A 20186-nucleotide genomic window follows, 5' to 3' on the forward strand; every position below is an offset into this window, starting at 1 on the left:
GGTCTATCACCTAGAAAGGGTATCAGGTGCATGTGAACACCAGCATCTGCAAGTTCCCCTGCAAGCCACACAACATCATGACTTGGAAGTATATTGCCATTCCTTCACTGCGCTAGGTCAAAATCCTGGAACTCCCTCTGTAACAGCACTATAGGAGTAACTACATGAAATGGACAGCAGCAGTTCAAGGCAGCAGCTCACCACCACCTTCCTAATTGCCATTAATGATGGGAAAAAATTGCTGGCCTTGCCAGTGATGCTAACATCCCATGAATAAATAATAAAAAATAAATTCAGCATCAAAAGCATAGCATTACAGTCTTTTAGCTGTTTGAGAAAGGGTTAAATTGCATAAATTGCAGCATCTAAGTCAACATGCCCTATAAAGACAACGCCATTTTTCTGGCCCCTGAATTCATGGTTTTGCATATACTTATAAGTTAACTCCCCTTTTCTGCTACGATATAATATACTCACATTAGGAGTCAGCCTTAATTTTTCATCCCACAAATGTCTTACTTACCAGTATCTTATAACTGAACGCAGGGATTAAACATGTGATGCGGGTTGTGTTACGAAGATGCGCAGGTGTTCAAGATATGCCCACGCTTTGCGTAGGATGCCAATGACATTTCAAAATGGTGACCACCCACACCAGAGATTCATTTTTATACCCGACGTATCAATCAACCCCATTTTTGGAGGAATTTTTCAAGACTCCAAAGGTTGACTTATGTGCCGACATCTATGGCATTGCCATTGATGCTACAGACTTCTGGCTCTTTCACTCATGGAAGAATGTGAAGTTATCCATTTTGATTAGAAAAACAGAGCGAGTATTTCTTAAATAGAGAGGGGCTGGGAGGTGTTGAACTTCAAAAGGGACTTGGGTATCCTTGTTCATGAGTCACCAAAAACTAACATGCAGGCACAGCAAGCAATTAAAAGGTGGCAAATGGTATGTTGGCCTTTATTGCAAGAGGAATTGCAATTATATAGAGCGTTGGTGAGACCGTACCTGGAGTAGTGTGCGCAGTTTTGGCCTCCTTACCCAAGGAAAGGGAGTGAAACAAAGATTCACTAAATTAACTACTGGGATAGAGGGATTGTCCTATGAGGAAAGATTAAACAGGCTGGGCTTTTATTCTCTGGAGTTTAGAAGAACCAAATATACCAGAGAATCAAATATACAAAATTTTTATAGGGCTCAACAGGGTAGATACAGGAAGGATATTTTCCTTGGCTGGAGGGTCTAGAACCAGGGGACAGAGTCTCAGAATAAGAGGCAGGCCATTTAGGACTGAGGTGAGGAGGAATTTCTTCATTCAGAAGGCAGTGAAATGTTGGAATTCTTACCTAGAGGTCTGTAGAGGCTCAGCCGTTGAGTATGTTCAAGACTGAGATTGACAGGTTTCTACACAAAAACATCAAGGGTCAGGGGATCGTGCAGGAAAATGGTGTTGAAGTAGATGATCAGCCACGATCTGATTGAATGGTGGAGCAGGCCTGAAGGGTTGAATGGCCTACTTCTGTTCCTATTTATGATCTTATTCAGAAGTCAAAACTAAGATCTCCAAGGCTTCATCAATAATTGTTCTTCAACATAAGAAGAAATTTTCTGTCTTCCCTTAATTTTAAACCTTTTGGTCATATAATCAGCAGCATACTAAAAGTATGATTAATGTTCTCTTTAACTTTTATTTTAAAGTGACAATAAGTTCTGGACAGGACGCATTTCCTAATGCAAAAGAAGATCAGCAAATGAACCAACACCAAATGCTGGATCAAAATTTGTGTTATGTTCTGTATTTGTAGACAAGAATACATTGTAGTAAGCTTTGATGTCAAAATGCAGTTACTAAAATAAATTCAAAATGCAATAAATCCCACTTTAGTACACCTGTAGTTTTCAGATGCTAGACAATCAAGTACTGAATTTTAAATTATAAATATATCTAAATAATTAGGCATAAATGAGAAATCATACATTGCTCAAGATCACAAACACATTGAAAGATTCCACATTGGTGAAAAAAAAGGTGCAAAGAGCATAGTCTGAGTGATTTGTTTAATACTTAATCATATCTGTAGACAATATCACATTCTGTTTGGTTTGTAGCCAACCTTCCTCAGAATACACAAAATAGTTGTAGAAACTGCTGCTGTATTTCATATTTGACCTTCCCCAATTTTAGGTGAAAAGTGGCACCATTTTAAACAAACATATGGCTAGTTTCTTCAATATTTGAAAGGTTGGACTGAAGAACATACTATACTTGGGAATGAAGATAGGGAAGTTGATTGAGGTATTTAAACTGTGATCTTATCCCCCCAATCAGTTTACTTATCCTCCTTTGCCTGGTCCAGTACAAGTGCTTCTAATTCTAAGAGGCAAACTTGGACTCTGCACGTTGTAACACAATGAAGCAGTCAATTCTGGTAAAGACAACAGCACTTAGGTGGTGAATGGCATGGAAGATTTCATTAGCAGCTTTCAAAAACTGATGGCAACTCTACAATCTCTTTTGCTGAAATTCTTAGAATTACTGAAATTAGCTACAGATAATCTCAGGCATTAATGCGTTTTTTGATTTTTTTTGCCTATATCTGATACAAAAATACATGCATATTGTATAGTTCTGTGCCTATACTCTATCACAATCTTAATACAGTGAGCTAAGACTAACAAGCACCATCAAAACGTTGAATAAATCATGCCCCCAATTCCTTCTCTATTAAACATGAACATTAAAATTTTATTACAACTCTAAATGTGCAAATGTCATGCAAGTGCATAAAAAAATTTCATTCCGTTGGGCTTAAAATAATCTTGTACACAGTATTATGCAAGATAATGCTTCTCTGGAACATTACCTCACTATCGCGACTCATCCAAAACATTTACGAACATGATTCAATATTGCTGTAAAATTCTAATTTTCCAATCCATTGGTAATGCGTTAATTTAGTTATGTGCATCTTGGCCGATAAGCACAATATTGATGACACCAACAATGAAGTTCAAATTGTAATTTGCACAGTGCATCCTTTATAAGTAAACAGTCACGAGCCATTCAAATTTCAAGCTCTAGATTCAGGTCTACACACTGTTGGATAGGCAGTTTAAACCTAGTTTCAGGTCAGTGCAACATTTCTGATAGCCTGACAAGAAGCAGATGAGCCAGACAAGAAGCACTTAAGATCACATCAGTTAATATCACAATCACTTTATATCACTAATTTAAAAAGCTCCTTTTATACTAATTATTTTAACACATTGAGATAATATAACACTTTAGGTCACAACTTCGTCCTGTCCCAGTGATGTGATCTGATGTTTTTAATTGTATCATAGAAACCGTACAGTTAAATGGCAAATAGTATTTAAAACTATGGAGGGCACAAAAGGAACTTCTTGAGTTGATACATTGCAATTGGCAACAGGAAAATACTGCACTTCAAAGCTCATACAGCACTTCTAGGATGGTAGCTATTGACCAAGCCTGGGTTTCACAGCTAAAGGGACAGTACCCTCCATTTTCATTTGTAAGCTCTGGAAGACCTTTCCAGGGAGATCTGCAAAGTAAAAAACACACACAAAGTAGTAAATAAAAGGACTGCAATTCTTAGTATCCTACACAGTTTGATATTCCTTGATCTTATTTTTCATAAAAATGACTTGACCATCAGCTGCATTAACATAAAAACAAAAAAACTGCGGATGCTGGAAATCCAAAACAAAAACAGAATTACCTGGAAAAACTCAGCAGGTCTGGCAGCATCGGCGGAGAAGAAAAGAGTTGACGTTTCGAGTCCTCATGACCCTTCGACAGAACTGTCGAAGGGTCATGAGGACTCGAAACGTCAACTCTTTTCTTCTCCGCCGATGCTGCCAGACCTGCTGAGTATTTCCAGGTAATTCTGTTTTTGAGCTGCATTAATACGTTGTTTTAAGAAAACATGTACTTAAAATGGGTCTGTTTCTCAATGCTGGGTTATCAATCTGTAGGCAAACTGTAATCACTGTGCAAGTTGGCGAGTATCTGAAAAATGTCAAGAACCTTCATGTTGAAGAATTCATTTAATCTCCATGGGTTGGGAGGAGAGACTTTTAAAACTCAGACTCCAACACCTGAAAAAGTTAGCTGAGTAGCTGGATGTTGCAAAGAAGTTAAACTGCAATGCTGGATGATAGAACAGAATGCAAAGAGATTTGCCCAAATCTTCAGGTTCCCAGGTCGTCAGAATTGAGACATAAGTTGGGAGATGATGCACACATATGTGCAGAAATTGCTCGGCAAGTTTAAACTTGCAGTGGGCTGATTTCCGTCTGGGACGCTCTGTGAAAGTCTCCAACACTGAGCTAAGGGTCGGAAACTTGGGCCAGGTAAGCACGACATACCTGGATACCTTACCCTGGAAATGTTAGACAGTTTAATACTGGATCTAACTCTGTGATTAGCCAGCATAACTAAACTGAGCACCACAACCAACCCCTCCAATCACTACCTTTGACCTGACCAGCCTCCCCAAACTGGCCACCCATTCACTCACCTACCCACTCATTCATTCATTCAGACTGGACGCCTTCAAAAAAAATTATGTGAATACAGCAGCTACTATCGTAAAAAGGGGGCAAGTCCTCTCCTTCCCCCAGCTCTGCTACGCTCACTGGTCTTCCACATGAAGGCTTCCCTGGTGCATTTCTGCTTCAGGCGGGATCAAAAGTCCCAGCTGAAAACAGGTAGTAACATTGGGTTGGAGAAAACTTTGTGGGCAACAGCACTGCATTGCTGTTGACCAGAAGATCTGGGTCTATGTTTTTAAACTGAGCTAGGCAGCTGACTAAGCAGGTTCAGCTCTCATGCAGTCATCATTTTTGTGACCAGGCAAGAACAAGATATAATGTGCCTTACCTATTGTGGAATAAAGCAGCTTACAATTTGAACCAAACTTGGTCTCACCCAGTATTAACTCAATCTCCCTTCAAATTAATTGATGGCACTCAGGTAAGACATGAAAATCTGATTCAGGGAGTTTTACTAATGAAGTTCTGGGTCTCAGTACTAAATGTTTGCAAGTTGGAAGTGGAAGTCAACATTCAAAGTAGTAGTGAAGATCATCCCAGGGAGTGACTGAACCACAGCAGGTATTTATTAGAACCATAAGACACAAATCAAACAATAAAAACGTTATTTTGATGTTTTACTTGAGGTAAATTCCACCCACTATATCTATAAAAAGTAAAGGAGGGACAGAGAGGGGGCAGGGGCGAACAGACGGGAAGAGAAGGATGGGGCGAAAGAGTGTGACAGAGAGAGGGAGAGCGTGAGTGTGTGCATATGCATGTGTTGCGCACGAACGAGCAGGCACGCACGAGAGAGAGAGTGAGGTGTGTCTACGTGAGAGTACTGAGATTGAGTTAATACTGGGTGTCTGGCTCACTCCCAGTCTCAGGATTCTCAGCACCCTCACCCACTCTCACAGTGGGTGAGGGTGAGCGAGTAAATAAATTGAGACAGGGAGTGAGCCGGATGCACGCTCACACGTGCGCGCACACACCTCTTACACTTTTTAAAATCAATTTATTGCTTTAACATTGCTTAATTTTAACTTAGCAAGTTGCTTCTTTTTTTCATACTCAACTTTTTTTTTGGAAATTCATGTATCTTTCTAAAATCTGTTCATCTGCCCCTTGAGTGAGAAAAAAATGGAACCATGGCCACCCACACAAAAAAGTTGGATAATAATGGCAGGTTATACATCAGCTGTTTTGTGTGTTACTATATTGAATTACCACTTGGATTAGAGACTTATGAACAAACTTAAATGTGGTGCCATTCACATAGAACAATATTAGTTAATACCAAAATTGGTATTTTGTAACACAAGATACATAGATCAATGTGAAGCAGGATGGCAATGTCACTCAAGTAAATTCTATAAAGGAAATTTGCAATATATAGCCATTTTTGGAGTTTTCGAAATTATTGACCTACTTTTCCAAGTAATCATAATGATGAGAAAGAACATTCTTCACTAAATATATAGTGTCTTCATACAATTTCGTTTCCATCACTTTTGAAAAATGCAACATTGCACGTAGGAAATATCCAACAGGCCACAGCCACTCCTAAAGCCAAAACAAAAATTCCATTGTGATATTACATACAAAAAAGCATTGTAGCTAAACTTGATGAAACATGGCACAAATAATTACCGGTCCTTGGTGGTAATTATAGCCTCTAGATATGTTGAAGTCACCACTGTCGAATGAGTTATCATATACGCCACAGTAAACTTTGTCACTAACCAAAAAGGAGAAAAACATTAGTGTATAATAACAAAGGAGTCCAGTGTGGGTAACCACAGAAAATGGGAACCCATGATCAGGCTGCCGAAAGAAACACCTTAGGATCAAGAGTTGTGTACTTCTTTTCATTTAAAAAAAATGAGGTATTAAAGATCACTACTGTACATCCCAGTGATAGTTTGCTTTCATTAACAAGGATCATTCTATTGGAAACTGGGACTACCAGGATCAGCAACAATTTAACTCACTCTGGGTCTAACGTTTTCAATCCCAGAGGTCCAAGCAGCTTCTTCTCTACAGTCTTTAAAGCTTTCCAGGCTTTTTCTGGCTGGAAAAGCTCCGGGGCCTGAAAAATAAAAAAGGTATTGATTTTATTGCTGCATTAAAGCTTTATTTGTGTCATTTTGGATAACTCTGAGGAGTGAGAGGCAACAGATCTCACCACTGGTTGGATGGAAACGTTAATGGTACCAAGATCAAGATTTAGCAACAAAACATGTGATCAGAGATCAACATTTAATTATGTAATTCAAACGTTAAGCCAATTTCCATGCCACAATTTAAATATTGATGAAGACAGGAAACATGCTGGAAATACTATGCAGGTCTGGCAGCACCTGTGGAGAGGGCAGAGTGTTCATGTTTCAAGTGGATCAGCTTTAGTTCACCAACCAGAAACATTTAACTGTTTCTCTAGCTAAAGACTCTGTCTGACCTGCTGAGTCCAACACTTTCTGCTCTTATTTCAGATTTCCAGCATCCGCAGAATTTTGCATTTAAATTATGGCATCTTTACTGATTAAGTTTATTCCTTTAAAGGTGCCCCATAAAAGGAGTAACATTTATTCTGGCAAATCCGATTACTTACTACAACCATTGCTATAGGGAAGTTTGGTCTCAGTTGATAGTCACACCATGGGCTGGAAGCACCACAGCTGTCTTTGTAAATGTTCCTTTTGTGGACCAGATTGGGAAACTTTTCAAAGGGATCAGCTGGATCTTCGGAAACGAAGAAGTTCTTCTCAAAGTTCTGCTGTATTTTTTCATTCCACTGTGCATATGTAATCAATATTTCTTTTCCTGTATGGCATAATAGATATTTCACCATAACATTTTGCAGCTTTAGAAGAATATAAACTCAAGTTACAAACTTATTTTGCAAGCACCGTTATTTTATTGAAGCTTGCAACACATGACTAAATTTCCAGCAATGAGACTTGTCTCATGAAATGAAACTATGGTGTTGTTGAAAACTTTTGATTATAATGTTGGTCAAACCCAGTTAGGCATCAGATGAAATGGGTGTTAAAATAATAGGAAGCAAATGTCAAATTTTTGCCACATGAACCAAAAATTGGTGGAGCAAATTGTGTGGGTTTCATAAAAGGTAGATGAATCGTTCCACCAGATTACCCCTCAGGCAATAAAATGAAAAATCATCCCTTTAATCTTCAATTTGAAGTGTTTAATCAATTAGGCATCTTTACAAGAGATTGTACTAACTAGGATTGCACTCGCTGGAATTTAGAAGATTAAGGGTCAATTTGATCACAGTCTTCAAGCTATTAGAACTGATAGAGTAGATAGACATAGCCTAACGATTAGATCCAGATCTTTTAGGAGTGAAGCTAGGAAACATGACTACAAGCAAAGGATGGTAGAAATTTGGAAGTCTCTTCTGCAAACAGTAGGTAATGCTTGCTCAATTGTTAAAAAAAGCAGAGATTGATAGATTCCCCTCATCAAAAGTATTAGGAATAATGGGACAAAGAAGGGTATATGGAATTAGATCAAAATTAGGTACAATCCCATTGAATGACCGAACAGGTTCAAAGGGCTAACTGATCTACTCCGGTTCCTATGCATCTAAACCCACCAACCAATGGGATTGGAAGACAAGAACACAAGAATTAGTAGGAGTAGGCCATTGAGCTCCTCAAACCTGCTCTGCCATTCAATAAAATGATCTGGACTGTGGCCTCAAATTCACTTTGCAGACTGCCCACCATTTGCACCCTCCCACCACATAACCCTCGACTCCCTTGTCAATCAACAATCTAACTCAGCCTTGAATTAATTCAGTCTCCCAGCCTTCACTGTTCTCTGGTGAAGAGAATTCCACAGACTAATGACGCTAAGAAAGAAAAATATTCTCATTATCTTGGTGTTAAATGGGAGACCCCTAATTTTTAAACTGTGTCCCTGAATTCTGGATTTCCCCATAAGGGGGAAATATCCTCTCAGCATCCACCCTGTAAAGTCTCCTCAAGGTCTTATTTGTTTCAATAAGATCACCTCTCATTCTTCTAAACTTCAAACAAGTATAGGGCCAACCCAAAGTGTCTCACCTTTCCAATAATATACTACTTTTCTATTCCTGCTGCCAAAGTGGACAACTTCACATTTCCCACATCATATTCCATCTGTCAAATATTTATCCACTCATTTAACCAACATAAATTCCTCTGTGGTGTCTTTATGTCTCCTTGACAACTTACTTTCCTACCTATCTTTGCATCATCAGCAAATTTAGCTTCCATACCTTTAGTCCCTTCATCTAAGTCATTAATAGAGATTGTAAATAGCCGAAGCTCCAGCACTGATTGCTATGGTTCTCCAATAGTAACAGCTTACCAACCCAATGCTAACCCCTGGGAATAGGATAAAAAGTGGAAATTGGAGGAATGGACTGTCTGGGGAAATATAAGATTAAAGCAGGTCATAGAGGGATGCAAAGACAAAGTTGAGAATTTTAGATTCTAGGTATTGGGGACAGAGAGACAATATTAATCAGCAAGGGTGAGCAGAATTCATTGTGTGACAGAATGCATGCAGCAGAGAATTGGACAAATTACAGTTTATGGAAGGTGAATGATGAGAGGCCATCAAGGATAGATTCAATAGTCAACGCTTGAGATGACAAAGTAAGAGATAAGAATTTCAACAGAAGGGTTATGGATGGATGGACCTAATATTACAGAGCTGAAAACAGACAGTTTTAGTGACTGAGAGGATATGGTGACTAAAACTCTGCTCAGATTCCAACTGGCCACCATAAGTTGCAAACAGTCTGACTCAGAGAGGGAAGATAGGATCAATGACAAGAGAACAAAGTTTGTACTGGGGGCTGAAGACAAAAACTTGTGGCTGACAACAGCAAATATATATGAACAACTAGCTGTGCTGTGATGGTAGTCTAACATATTTGAAATATTGCCCATGTTTGAAAATGTGAATCACAGTTTTAGCATCAAATTATTTAAACTTTAGTATAGCAACCGCCATGTTAACGTATGTTTACAAAAGAAACTTTGTTTCTGCCTTTCCGTTGTCACAGATTGCAAGCTTCAAATTCATGGATACCAATGCCCCTTCAGATCCTTCTTTTCCTTCACTATCCTCTGATCCCATCCCTATTTTCAATTTCACGTGCTTTCACAACATCATCTAATCTGCCTGGTGCATTAGCCTGTTTTGGCCTTGAGTGTTCAATGGCTGTGGGGCAGCCATTCTGGATGGGAGCCAAGCTTCCTGCCCGATTTTTGTCAGTGGCAGTACAGGAAACCCCACCATTTGTTCAATTCTGGCCTCAAAGATATGTGTTCCTCTAATTTTGGCCTGTTCAGCATCCCCAATTTGAAGAACTCCACCATTGGTGACCATGCCTTCTGTTGCCTAGGCTCTAAGCTCTGGAATACTTTGGCTACACTTCGCCCCTTGACTTCACTTTCCTCCTTTATGACACATTTCGAAACCTACCTCCTTGGTCAAGCTTTTGGTCATCTGACCCAATATCTCCTTATGAGGCTTGGTGTCATATTTTGTTTTATAATGCTCACTGATGCTTAGTTTGGGTTCGGCCAAGGCCACTCCTGACCTTATTACAATCTTCGTCCAAACATGGACAAAACTGCTGAACTCTAGAGGTGAAGTGAGAGTGACTTCCCTTGACATCGAGGCAGCATTTGTCCTGATAAAAGGAAAATACTGCAGATGCTGGAAATCTGAAACAAAAACAAAAATTGCTGGAAAAACTCAGCCGGTCTGACAGTATCTGTGGAGAAAAAGACAGAGTTAACGTTTCGAGTCCATATGACTCTTCATCAAGTTCTGATGAAGAGTCATATGGACTCGAAACGTTAACTCTGTCGCCTTCTCCACAGATGCTGTCAGACCGGCTGAGTTTTTCCAGCAATTTTAGCATTTGTCCCGAGTTTGGCATCAGGGAGCTCTAGCAAAGCTGGAAGCAATGGGAAACAGGGGGAAAACTCTCTGCTGGTTGGAGTCACACCTAGCACAAAGTAAGATGGCTGCAGTTGTTGGAGGTCAATCATCCCAGTCCCAGGGTATCACTGCAGGAGTTCCTCAGGATAGTGCCCTAGGCCCAAACATCTTCACCTATTTCATCTGTGACCTTCCTTCCATCATAAGGTCAGAAGTGGGGATGATTGCGTAATATTCAGCACCATTCACAGCTCCTCGCATACTGAAGCAGTCCATGCCCACGTGCAGCAAGACCTGAACAATATTCAGACTTGAGCTGGTAAGTGGCAAGTAACATTCATGCCACACAAGTGCCAAATAATGACCATCTTCAACAAGAGAGAATCCAATCATCTAACCCTGACATTCAATGGCTTTACCATTGCTGAATCAACCCCCCCCCCCCCCCACCTGATCCCCCTCGCCCTCACTATCAACACCCTTCAGGTTACCATTGACCAAAAACTGAACTGGACCAGCATATAAACACTGTGGCTACAAGAGCAGGTCAGAGGCTGTGAATTCTGTGGCAAGTAACTCACCTCCTGACTCCAAAGCCTGTCCATCATCTACAAGGCATAGGTTAGGAGTGTGATGAAATACTCTCCACTTGTCTGGATGAGTGCAGCTCCAATACCACTTGAAAAGCTCGACCATTTGGGACAAAGCACCCAACTTAACCGGCAACCCCAGCCACCACCTTCAACATTCACTCCCTCCAACACCAATGCACAGTGGCAGCAGTGTGTACCATCTACAAGATGCACTGCAGCAAGTCACCAAGGCTCCTTTGAGTGTACCCTCTAAACCCACAACTTCTACCGTCTAGAAGGACAAGAGCAGCAGGTGAATGGGAACACCACCACCTGCAAATTGCCATCCAAGTCACATGCCACCCTGATTTGGAAACATATCGCCATTCCTTCACTGTCGCTGGGTCAAAATCCTGGAACTCCCCAAAAGCACTGTGGGTGCACCTACACCATATGGACTGCAGCGATTCAAGGCAGCAGCTCATTACCAACTTCTCAAGGGCAATTAGGGATGGGGCAATAAATGCTGGCCTAGCCAGTGACACCCACATCCTGTGAACGAATGAAAAAAAAAATAAAGCTTGTGTGAAGCGCCTTGGGGCATTTTATGTTAAAGGCACTATATAAATATATAGGATAAAGTATGAAAGTTGTTAAGCATATGAAATCTTTGGCTTTATTAAGAGAGGAACAAAGCATAAATCAAGGAAGTTGAGCTAAGCTTCCATGAAACACTAGTTAGATCCCAGCTGGAGTACCAAGATCAATTCTGGGCACATTACAAAGGAGATTAAGGCCTTGGAGAGAGTGCAGTAGAGATTTGCTAGAATGGTATCAGGGATGAGCGAGTTCCAGTTATGTGGGGAGATGAGAGGGGATGGGACTGTTCTTAAATTAGCGGCAGGAATGAGAGCGGCCCTGGGTGAAAACGGCGCGGAGTAAGGAACGGGGAAGAGAGACAGAGGCCCCAAAGAGCGATTCAAACTAACACTGATAAAACAAAGAGTGGTGTCACCGGAGAGCGGGCAGGTGATTGGCTGGTGGGTATTTCAGCCTTTAGCTTTGTTTCAGGTTTAAGTTAGCAGCTGAGTAACTATCACTTGTTGATTATTCTTAAGTTAGTAACTTAAAGATAGGGGGAAATTACATAACTAATAAAGGCTAGACAACAAAGAGCGATAGCGGAGCAGCTGTATAAAGAGCAGGAGTTTACCTGTGAGAGAGCAGAGCTGCTGTATAAAGATAAGAGCAGAGTTTACCTGTGAGGGAGCCAGTTCTAACCTAGACACTCAGCGGCACTGGAAATTGGCAATGAGTGGCGTCAGGACAAGGGAGAGCTGGTTGGTAGGTAGTGGGTAAGTTGTTTCCCAACCCCCCACTTTAAAGCGACACTACAGAAGGTAAGAGTCTCAGCATTTGTTTTTAAGAAAAACTAAATAGTTTTCTACTTGGCTTAAATTTAAGGAAATAGTCTTTTAATTAAAAACAAACAAAAAGTATGGCAAGGGAGCTCAGTCCTGTTGTTGTACACCCTGCAGCATGTGGGAATTGTTAGACAATTTTTACACTCTGGGTGACCACATGTGCAGAAAGTGCCACCGGCTTGACCAGCTTGAGCAAAGGGTTTTGGAGCTTGAGCATCAGCTGGAGACACAGCTGAAGACTCAGGGTTGTAGATAATGTGTCGGCATTGCACTATTAATCAAGGAGTCAATTACTGCAGTAAGAAGAGATGGTATCTTAGAAGGTTCCTCAAATGAGGCCATATGGATAGAATTTAAAACAAAAAGGGGGCACTTTGCTGGGAGTGTACCATAGGCCTCAAAACAGTGAGGAGATGATAGAGGAGCAGATACGTAGGCAAATCTCAGAAGTGTAAAAACAATAGGGTAATAATAGTAGGGGATTTCAACTTCCCCAATATTAACTGGGATAGTCTTAGCATGAAAGGCTTAGAGGGGGCGGAATTCTTTAAGTGCATCCAGGAGAGCTTTTTGAGCCAGCACGTAGAAAATCCTACAAGAGAAGGGGCAGTGCTGGACCTAATCTTAGAATGAATCCAGGCATGCTGGTAGAAGTGTCAATGGGGGAGCATTTGGGGACAGTGACCATAACTCTAAGATTTAAGGTAGTTGTGGAAAAGGACAAAGATAGACAGAAATAAATGTCCTGAATTGGGGGAAGGCTGATTTCAATATGATAAGACAGGATCTGGCCAAAGTGGACTGGGAGCAGCTACTTGTAGGAAAGTCTACATCAGACCAGTGGTAGTCATTCAAAAAGGAAATAGTGAGAGTTCAGGGCCAACATGTTCCCATAAAGGTGAAGGAAGTCCAGGGAACCCTGGATGTCAAGGGATATAGAGGATAGGATATGAAAAAAAGGAGGCTTAAGGCAGAGACAGAGGGCTGAACACAGCGGAAGCCCGAGAGGAGTATAGAAAGTGTAGGAGTGGTATTTAAAAAAGTAATTAGGAGAGAAGGGGGGCATGAAAAAACATTAGTGGGCAAGATAAAGGAAAACCCCAAGGTATTTTATAAATATATGAAGGGCAAAAGGATAACCAGGGAAAGAGTAGGACCCATCAGGGACCAAAGTGGCAATGTGTGTGTGGAGCCGGAGGACTAGGTGAGGTTTAAATGATTACTTTTCATCTGTGTTCACTATGGAGAAGGACGATGTATGTGTAGAAATCAGAGAGGGGGACTGTGATATACTTGAACAAATTAGCATTGAAAGGGAGGTGCTATTAGCAGGCTTAAAAGTGGATAAATCCCTAGGCCCAGGTGAGATGTATCCCAGGCTGCTATGTGAGGCAAGGGAGGACATTGCAGGGGATCTGACACTAATTTTCAAATCCTCTCAGGCCACAGGAGAGGTGCCAGAGGACTGGAGGACAGTGAATGTGATACCATTATTCAAGAAGGTAGTAGGGATAAACCAGGTAATTACAGGCCAGTGAGTCCACCATCAGTGGTAAGGAAACTATTGGAAAAAATTGAGGGACAGGATTAATCTCCACTTGGAGAGGCAGGGATAGTCAGCATGACTTTGTCTGATAAATTTGATTGAATTTTGCGAGGTGGTGACTAGCTGTGTAGATGAAGATAGCGCAATTGATGTAATCTACTTGGACTTCAGTAAGGCTTTTGACAAGGTCCAACATGGGAGAATGGTCAAGGTGGTAAGAACCCATGGGATCCAGGGCAATTTGGCAAATTGGATCCAAAACTGGCTTAGTGGCAGGAGGCAGAGGGTGATGGTCAAAGATTGTTTTTGCGATTGGAAGTCTGTGACGAGAGGTGCACCGTGGGGATCAGTGCTGGGACCCTTGCTGTTGGTAGTGTAAATTAATGATTTAGATGTGAATATAGGAGGTATGATCAGCAATTTCGCAGATGACATGAAAATTGGCAGTGTCGTAAATAGTGAGGAGGAAAGGCTTAGATTACAGGATGATATAGATGGGCAGAGTGGTGGCAAATAGAATTTAATCCTGGGAAGTGTGAGGTGATGCATTTTGGGAGGACTAACATGGCAAGGGAATACACAATGAATGGTAGGACCCTAGAATGTTCAGAGGATCAGACGGACCTTGGTGTACATGTCCATAGAATGCTGAAGGCAGCAGCACAGGTAGATAAGGTAGTTAAAAAGGCATATGGGATACTCCTTTATTAGCTGAGGTGTGGAATATAAGAGCAGGGAGGTTATGTTGGATTTGTATAAAACGCTAGTTAGGCTATAGCTGGAGTACTGTGTGCAGTTCTGATCATTACACTATAGGAAGGATGTGATTGCACTGGAGAGGGAGCAGAGGAGATTCACCAGGATGTTGCCTGGGCTGGAGCTTTTCAACTATGAAGAGAGACTGGATGAGCTAGGGTTATTTTCCTTAGAACAGTAGGCTGAGCGGGGGACCTAATAGAGGCATACAAAATTATGAGGGGCATAGATAGGGTAGATAAGAAGAAACTCTTCCCCTTAGTGGAGGTGTCAATAACCAGGGGGCATAGATTTAAGGTAAGGAGCAGGAGGTTTAGAGGGGATTTGAGGAAAACTTTTTTCACCCAGAGGGTGGTTGGAATTTGGAACACACTGCCTGAGGCGGTGGTAGAGGCAGGAACCCTCACAACACTTTAGTATTTAGATGAGCATTTGAAAAGCCATAGCATACAGGGCTAAGGGCCAAGTGTTGGAAAATGGTATAAGAATAGATAGGTGCTTGATGGCCAGCATGGATGCGATGGGTCAAAGAGCCTGTTTTGGTGCTGTATAGCTCTGAGGAGGCTGACAGGAGAATTAGTAGAAATACTCAAAATCATGAACAGTTTTGATGGAATAAATAAGCTGAAATTGTTTCAAGTGGCTGGTGGCTTGGCAGCCAGAAAACAAACTTAAAGGTGAGTGGCAAAAACAAATGAGGTAACTGTTTAAAAAAAAAATCACAGGAAGTTGCTGTGATCCAGAATGTACTGACTGACTGATGGAAGTAGATTTATTAGAAAGAGAATTGTTATTTCATTGAAGGGAAAGAAAATTATAGGCCAAGGGCAAAGAGGAGGGAAGTGGATATAATTGGATAGCTCTACCATAGAGCTGGCATAGGCATGATGGGCTAAATGATCTCTTTGGGATTTTATCATGCCATGATTTTAAAGCATTGATTGGCAGCCAAGGAAAATAATATCAGAGTAACACTACAAATTCAAAACTTCAAGGAGAGGAACCAGTGACACTCAGCAAGCATTTGAAGACGTAATAAATGCTACTTCAGGAATTGAACAGGACTCAAAGGAACTATGTGACAGTGGTGTGCAGCCTCTTGGAGTTTGTTTCACCATTCTACTAGCTCTTAGCAGATCTGTAACTCAACTCTATTTATCTGCCTTTAACTCAGGTTTCTCAGTAATCTTTTCCTCAAAAACATTTATTCATCTCATTCTTGAAAAGTTCAATTTTTTTATTAATTCATGGGATGTGGGCATCATTGGCTAGGTCAGCATTTATTGCACATCCTTAATTACCCTTGATAAGATGGTGGCGAGCTGCCTTCTTGAACTGCTGCTGTCCATGTGGTGTTAGTACACCCAGAGTGTTGTTTGGGAGGGAATTCCAGGATTTTGACCAAGTGACAGTGAAAGAATGGTGATATAGTTCCAAGTCAGGATGGTGAGTGGCTTGGAAAGGAATTTACAGGTGATATTCCCATGTGTCTGCTGCCCTTGTCCTTGGCAAGTTCCTGCACTGCATCTTGTAGATGGTACACATTGCTGCTACTCTGCGTCAGTGATGGAAGGAGTGAATGTTTGTGGATGGGGTATGAATTGAGCTGGCTGCTTTGCCCTGGATGGTGTCAAGCTTGAGTGTTGCTGCAGCTGCGCTCATCCAGGCAAGTGGAGAGTATTCCATCGCACTCCTGACTTGTGCCTTGTAGGTGTTCGACAGGCTTTGGGGAGTCAGGTGATTTCCTCGCCACAGGATTCCTAGCCTCTGATCTGCTCTTGGAGCCAGCGGCCACAATTGACATAGCCTAACTGAATCATGGCAAACTATGTATAGAGATTAATGTTCTCACCATCTTTATGTGCCTTGACTCCACTGTGAGGAAACAAGGAATTTTTGTGTAGTTCCATCAACCACCGAATAGTTGATTTACTGAGGCCAACAATTTCAACTGCAGATCCATCTCTGAAAAGTAAATACATTTCAAGTGGTCACTTTAAAAGATTGGATGTTTCCCGGCAGGATAAAGGTTTTTGGAGAAAACAAATTACATTTACATAATGCCTTTGACACAAAAAAAGGCTCCCAAAGTCTTCAAAAAGACATAAAGGAGAGAGATTCTGAGGGACAATTATACGTTTGGTCAAAGAGATGGGTTTTACAGGGGGTCTCAAAGGGGCAGAGAAAGTTGGAGAAGTGGAAGGGTTTAAGAAGAAATTCCAGAGTGTGGAGCCTCAGTGGTTGACAGCACAGCGACTCAGTGGAGGAAATGAAAGCGGGAGTGGGGGCGGCTGCACAGGGGGCTGAAGTCAATTGAACACGATGTTTGGTGAGGGATGGGCTATGGAGATTAAAGTTAGCAAAGGGTGAGATACTCAAGTTCTTTGTCCTCTTAATCATTTGGTTTTTAAAAAATCGTGATGCTGACTATTCTGGCAAGGCATGTTTTATTGCCCACCATGAGTTGTCCCTCTGGAGTCACGGCTAGACCAGATCGGGTAAAGTTGTCAGGTACTCTTCCCTAAAAAAATTGTAAAACCCAACTAAATTATTTATTTTTTTATTCATTCACAGGATGTGGACTTTGCTGGCTGGGCCAGCATTTTTGCCCATCCCTAGCTGCCCTTGAGAAGATGGTGGTGAGCTGCCTTCTTGAACCGCTGCAGTTCCCATGTGTAGGTACACCCAGAATACTGTTAGGAAGGGAGTTCCAGGATTTTGACCCAGCGACAGTGAAGGGATGGCGATATATTTCCAAGTCAGGATGGTGAGTGACTTGGAGGGGAACTTCCAGGTGGTGGTGCTCCCATCTATCTGCTACCCTCGTCCTTTTAGGTGGTAGTGGTTGAGGGTTTGGAAAGTGCTGTCTAAGAAGCCTTGGTAAATTCCTGCAGTGCATCTTGTAGATAGTGCACACTGCTGCTACTGTGCATCAGTGATGGAGGGAGTGAATGTTTGTGGATGTGGTGCCAATCAAACAGACTGTTTTGACCTGGATGATGTCCAGCTTCCTCAAGGTTGCAGGAGATGCACTCATCCAGGCAAATGGGGACTATTCCATCACACTCCTGACCTGTGCCTTGTCGATGGTGGACAGGCTTTAGGGTGTCAGGAGGCGAGTTACTCATTGCAGGGTTCCTAGCCTCTGACCTATTCTTGCTGCCACAGTATTTATAGTGCTAGTCCAATTCAGTTCAACTAAATTATTAATGTTCAGCAGCAATGGGCCTTTTTTTTTTCCTTATTGCTAGTTTACTTTGTATTTTCCTTGGACATTGATCCATTACATATATTTACAGATCCTTTGAAAATGATGCAAATAAAAAAAAAAAAGACCTTCTGGACCAAAACGAGCAGCCTTGCCTGGCAGAACAACCCAAGGTCGCAAGTCAAGAGGACAGCATTCCAACAGCTGACTCCCAAAGGCAAATCCGGGAGATAAAGGGCAAGTGGTGGGAAAAGAAAGCCCACAAGATCCAAGAGTATGACGATTGTCATGATAATGCAAAGCTTTCTTGAAGCCGCCAGGGTGATCTATAAACCAAGGTCAAATGGACAAAATCCTCTTCATTCACAGAATGATGTTTCTCTTCTCAAGGATAACATGGAAGAAACTCAATGACCCTGAATAAATGGCTGTCCCTCAATTTGAGGATGCCAACAATGGCCACCTTTAGGAAGTAATTTAACAGGTCTGTGCTGTTGGCAGGGACTTTGTTTATCCACAGTACATTTAGATCTTCAGCAAGCACTAATGATTTTAAGCATCAAATCAAGTTTGAAGAAATACAAAGATGAAATTAATTCATATTACCCTTTACATCATTTCAGTAGGTTCACAAAAATGACTGCAGGAAACAAAATGTACAATTTTTTTTTGAAGCTCAGCCTGTAATTTAAAGCTCCATGTCTTCAATCTTATTTTACTGAGACTTTTACCTTGGTGTAGCTGGAATTCCTTTGTTTTGAGCTATTTCACTCTCCCCCATTTTGTCCATCCAAGTACCACAGTTGTATCGCTGTCCTCCAAACACAAAGCCTGTCTCTAGGTCCACCCCTATAGTAACGTTGAAACCTTCAAGGGAAATAAAACCAATCACATTACATATGCCTCATCATTGACCATTCCTTTTAAAAATGGAATTATTTAGTGAGAGGGGAATTGGAGATGTAGCACATATACCTTCATCTCTCATGTGTGAATCCATGTGAGGTCCAGCATTTCTTTCTCTGTACTGTACACCTTCCATATGGCGCTGCATGACCTCCTGAATGACATCATGTAGGGGCTGATCCTGGATCGAAAGATATCCCAAATTGATTCATTGGAATATTTACAAAATTTACAAAAATTGTTTTAAAAACAAATAAATATTGTTTGTTAAATTAAATCCTTTCATAAATACTTTTTTCCTTTTTATTTCTAGTTGAACTTCTACTCTTGACCTCAGTTTAAACAAACACCCAATGGCCCAATTCTTGTTGCAGTGGCAAATGGCACCAGCTGCTCATTACAGTTAGGTTTGCCCAGGGGTTTTTTGTGGACTTTTGCACTGTCATGAAAATATAATAACTTTCAAAATATTATTGCCATTTATCGTAAAGGTGGGTTAATAGCGGGGTTTGGATTAGTTTCTCTGTGTGAGGTTGTGTGTGTGTGGGGAGGGGGGTGGATTTTAATTGAATTGCAGGTGGCTAGCCTGGAGCTTTTGAGTTATCAAAAGAGAAGCTAGGTTGAAATGCTAAATACATAAACATGGCTGGAGTTTTAAAATGTGAGGTGTGAAGAACATTTGCATTTTTAAATATACCAGAGTAGTGAATTTCAAAGAGATGGTAAGGTCTTACACCTAGCCAACAGAGCCAAGCCAAACAGGGTGTTTATTTTTCCCAAAGATTACTAATGAGTACTTTGGAAGATTTATATTATAGAAAAAGCAAAGTTGCAAAGACATATTGGGACAATGTAATTTACATTAAAAAGGGAGAAACATGTATAAAGGAGATGAGGCCAAGTGGAAGCAGAAGGTATTATAAGATCTAACAAGTGTGAAAAGCCTCCAGCCTCTAGGTATCAAGTTGCTGTCTACAGGAACCAAAGGTAAGAAAACTCACTGTGAATATCACTGTGTGCTTTGCCTGAGTCTGTTGAAATTTATTTGTTTTTACTGTTGCCTTAATGGGTGTAACTGAGAGACAGATTAATTAGGGGAGCTAGGAGTTACCATAATAGTAATTTGTAGACCCATGTATGTGCTTAAATATTTTCTTCCATTAATAAATGTTTAATTTAATTTTGTAAAAAACCTCCAGGACTCAGACTTATTATTACTGAATTCAAGGCACGCATC

The 20186-nt window shown here is 41.0% G+C and overlaps 1 protein-coding gene across 5 annotated transcripts in view; it reads right to left on the minus strand.

Moving 5' to 3' along the window:
* Positions 1 to 2054: 2054 nt before the first annotated feature.
* agla (amylo-alpha-1, 6-glucosidase, 4-alpha-glucanotransferase a) overlaps positions 2055 to 20186 on the minus strand; it is a 106296-nt gene continuing 88164 nt past the window's right edge. For all 5 annotated transcript variants that reach the window (XM_041207897.1, XM_041207892.1, XM_041207893.1 and 2 more), the window contains exons 27-34: positions 19019 to 19130; positions 18775 to 18910; positions 16688 to 16800; positions 7182 to 7393; positions 6562 to 6659; positions 6221 to 6308; positions 6000 to 6133; positions 2055 to 3576 (exon numbers count right to left, since the gene is read on the minus strand). In XM_041207897.1, coding sequence (XP_041063831.1) covers positions 3459 to 3576; positions 6000 to 6133; positions 6221 to 6308; positions 6562 to 6659; positions 7182 to 7393; positions 16688 to 16800; positions 18775 to 18910; positions 19019 to 19130 — 1011 coding nt within the window. In that variant the 3' untranslated portion in view covers positions 2055 to 3458. The remainder of the gene's footprint in view (positions 3577 to 5999; positions 6134 to 6220; positions 6309 to 6561; positions 6660 to 7181; positions 7394 to 16687; positions 16801 to 18774; positions 18911 to 19018; positions 19131 to 20186) is intronic.

Source organism: Carcharodon carcharias, chromosome 16 (assembly GCF_017639515.1).
Source record: "Carcharodon carcharias isolate sCarCar2 chromosome 16, sCarCar2.pri, whole genome shotgun sequence".
NCBI lineage: Eukaryota > Metazoa > Chordata > Chondrichthyes > Lamniformes > Lamnidae > Carcharodon > Carcharodon carcharias.